Source organism: Antrostomus carolinensis, unplaced genomic scaffold (genome assembly GCF_000700745.2).
Source record: "Antrostomus carolinensis isolate BGI_N321 unplaced genomic scaffold, ASM70074v2 scaffold49101, whole genome shotgun sequence".
NCBI lineage: Eukaryota > Metazoa > Chordata > Aves > Caprimulgiformes > Caprimulgidae > Antrostomus > Antrostomus carolinensis.
In genome coordinates, this window is record NW_010295806.1 from 3240 (window position 1) to 6988 (window position 3749).

At 53.7% G+C, this 3749-nt stretch overlaps 1 protein-coding gene across 1 annotated transcript; it reads right to left on the reverse strand.

Annotated features, from left to right (window-relative positions):
* Positions 1–614: 614 nt before the first annotated feature.
* On the reverse strand, positions 615–2960 carry LOC104532796 (kynurenine 3-monooxygenase-like; the record flags this gene model as incomplete). Its single annotated transcript, XM_010178081.1, has 6 exons — positions 615–782; positions 1307–1366; positions 1459–1560; positions 1833–1915; positions 2020–2077; positions 2813–2960. Coding segments are annotated over 6 exons (619 nt in total), but the record flags the coding sequence as incomplete, so codon positions are not given.
* Between the last annotated feature and the right edge of the window lie 789 nt (positions 2961–3749).

Consider the following 3749-nt stretch of genomic DNA (forward strand, 5'->3'; position numbering starts at 1 on the left):
TGCAGAGGACAATTAGAGAAAATCAATGAGGGATCCAGAGTTTTTCAAAAAGAAGTTATTGCATTAAACAGACGTACATGCCAGGGCACATGCAAAAGCCCAGAGGGAAAACAGTGAGCTAGGAGGGTCCTTCAGGCCCCTGGTCTTGCTTTAGCCCAAAGGCCTGGTGGTCCCTCTGTGGGGACCTGCTTGCAAAAGTCAGAAGTATTTCTCAGCCAGATGTGGAATGGTCTTTTCTCCGGGCTTTAAGCACTGCCCCAGAACATCCTTTCTTAAAACTGTTTCATTACCACCAAGAATAACTGAACTGTATTTTCTTTGACGTGGGGTGGGGAAGAAGCTGGCTGATTTTCAAGTCAAGATGTTGACTTGATTCTGGTAAGAGCAGAATTCAGCCTTACAGGCTGGGACACCCTGACTGGTTCAAGTGACAGTCCTGCTGGCTGGGGGGGCACGCGCTCCCCCCATTCCTGCACCTCACCCCATACCCAGCCCATGACACACCAGAGGGTCTGCAGGAGCTTCCAGGCCACATCCCAAGAGAAACAACATCATCCAACTGAGCCAGCAGCCGGTGTCTTCATTTTTATTACAACCAGGAGCTCCCCTTGCATTTAAGCCATTTGTGTGCCAAAGGGAAAATTTCCAATGTTCTTCAGATAATGGGACCAGCCCCACAAGTTTTCCGTGCAGAAGTTCAAGTCCTGTGCCAGCCGCTTTATGAGCAGGCAGGTGACACCCAGTCCTGCTGCCCCCGTGACAAAGAGCCCTCGATTAATTATCTGCAAGAGAAACCCCGGCATCATCAGTAGCTGAAGGTCCCCTCCCAGTACCTGAAGGGGCTCCAGGAAGGCTGGGGAGGGACTTTGGCCAAGGGCAGGGAGGGACAGAACAAGGGGTGATGGCTTGAAAGTGGCAGAGGGGAGATGGAGATGAGATGTGAGGAAGAAATTGTTTGGTGTGAGGGTGGTGAGACAGTGTCCCAGGTTGGCCAGAGAAGCTGTGGCTGCTCCTCCCTGGAAGTGTTCTTGGCCAGGTTGGATGAGGCTTTGAGCAACCTGGTCTAGTGGAAGGTGTCCCTGCTGCTGGCAGGGGGGTTGGGACTGGATGAGCTTTCAGGTCCCTTCCAACCCAAACCAGTCTGGGATTCTATGATCAGAGGTTTGCTCCTTCCCTGCGGCACCAAGAAAAGTCTTCACACCTGCACCCACCTGACAATATCCCACCTCAAAAGCTCCCCCCATGCAGCTGAACAGTGCTGATGAGGCTCATGGCATGGGGAGGATGGGCACCACCAACAACCAACCTTTTTCTGCCATTTCCAGCGCCGAAGTGCCTCATGATAACGAATTCTGGTGAAGGTCACCTGGGAGGGTTGCAGGAGCACGTCACCACCTCAAAACCAGCCAGGAGGACCTCATGGTGGTTAGGCAGTGGGGACCGAGGTACTGGCCTTACCATGGTGTAGAGTGGAACGATGGTGGAAGGCATGAGGGTGTGGAGGAAGTTATCGACGTGCTTCCGGAAAATGAACCATGTTGAATTCACATGCTCACGCATCTGTGACAGAGCAACCATCACCCCTTGGCAGTGCCTTTTGGCAGAGCTCCCCTGTGTTTTGCCAGCTCTCCCATTGCCTGTCCTGGAGGTCACCATGGGGAGCAGAGCCTCCTCAGCTCCACTGGCATTCCCAAGCAGCTCTTAGGCTAAAGTCTGCTGGGGTGAGAGCCCAGCCAGGGTCTTGCCAGAGCCTCTGCTGCTGTGTGCATCCCCACAGAGTGCCACTGTGTGCATGGCCCACGGGACCACACGTCTGTGTGCACCTCACCTACCTCTACGTAGTTGTACATGGCTAAATCCGAGATTGCGTGGTCATCTGGCACCCTCAGCCTGGAGAACTCGGGGAGGCAGGCACCTGGGAGAAGAAAGTGGCAGCTCACAGGCAGGATACCCAGCTGCTGCCTTCAGCTGCAGAGGGATCCTCCTCTGCTCTCGCTCCTCCCTGGCCACCTCACTCACCAAGGTCATTGTGGAACTGGTCCATTAATTCATCAAAGACCAGGCAATCCTCAAAGCCCTGGGAGGAAAATTAGAGGGTAAATAGGCAGAAGGAGCCACACGTTCACGAGAAGTGCTCTCATGGATGCTTAGCCAGTGTAGCTGTTTGCACATGCCAGGTCCTGCTGACCACAGCTTCAGAGCAGGAATCTGACTCCAGGCCACTATAGCAGGGGTCCTGCAGAGAAATCTGCCCTGCTGGACCCCCCTCCCATCCAGTCCTCTGCCCTACGGGAAGGTGGCACCACTGCCCTGTCCCCTCTCCACCCTGGAGGACAGCTGGGTCCTGGGTGCCTGAGGGGAATCACAGGATCATGGAGTCATCAAATGTGAGTTGGAAGGGACCCCCAAGGGTGATGGAGTCCAACTCCTGTCCCTGCACAGGACAAGCCCAACATTCACACCATGTCCCTCAGGGCCTTGGCCAAATGCTGCTGCAATCTTGTCAGGCTTGGTGCCATCAGCACCTCCCTGGGGAGCCTGTGCCAGTGCTCCACCACCCTCTGCCTCAAGAACCTTTTCCTCATGGCCAACCTCACCCTCCCCTGCCACATCTTCCTGCCATGTCCTCTGCTCCTGGCATTCGTTGGTGGCCAGAGAGAAGAGAAGTTCAACACCTGCCAATGCAGATAACATCAGACTGTGAGACCATCCAGCCTGTGAACTCTATGGATCTATACTCTAAAACCAGGCATTTCTGGGTGAAAAGAGTAGGGACACAAGGGGCATGGCCCAGGGCCAGCCATGGACTTACTGCATTCATGCCCTGTCCGTAGAAGGGCACAATGGCATGGGCGGCATCTCCCATCAGCACGCACCGGGAAGCGAGGTGGTAGGAGGAGCACTTCACAGATATCATGGCCTGGGCTGGCAGCAGAAAGTAATCGTGCTTCAGCTCTTGCCTTCAAGCAAAACAACAGATACTTCACTTGTGGGACCACAAGAGACAAGAAGAGCAAGTCATGCCAGATCCAAGCTCAGGAAGCCAGGTCCATGGGTTCAGACGCAAAAGCCAAGCCCATTCGCTAGGATATTGGTGCTGGGAAAAATGTGGAAGCCATAAAACCTATTTCATTAACTTCCCCCTATGGACCAAGTATTGTGTCTGCAGGTTCTAAGCTCTGCACACAACCTGACCATGAGTAAGAGCGTCATCGACATCTCAGTTCTCCTACCATGAGAAGTGGTAGATGGCAGTCACTGGAGGAAGGATATACTAGAGGATATCTGAATTTCTAAGGTTATATGAAGTCCTGTGACACAGTCTCCTGAAGAGGGAAGGAAACTGCCTAACACAGCTGAGACCCTTCCAACCAGCCAAAAAAAGCCCGTCACAGATAACCATGTTGGAAAGCAGAAGCGTTAGTAGCGTGGGCTGGAGCTTCCCTCTTTGCTGGAAAATGAGGACACGATGAACAGAGCCACAGCCATCAGGACATGTGCTGGGAAGGCTGGTCCAGGTCTTCATGGCCACCAGGGTCCCCAGGTGGAACAGGACGCTCCAGCTCCGTGCTGCTGCCCAGCAGCAAGAGGGTCCCCAGGGCCCAGGGACCACCTTCACTCCAGTGGAGTCACTTTGCTCACCCACCTCTAACATCAAAACCCATGGCCTATGAACAGCTAATCCATCCCTTGAGACCAAAACCTTTAAGGGCAACACTGAGCTGGGCAGAGAAAAACTTAATGAAATA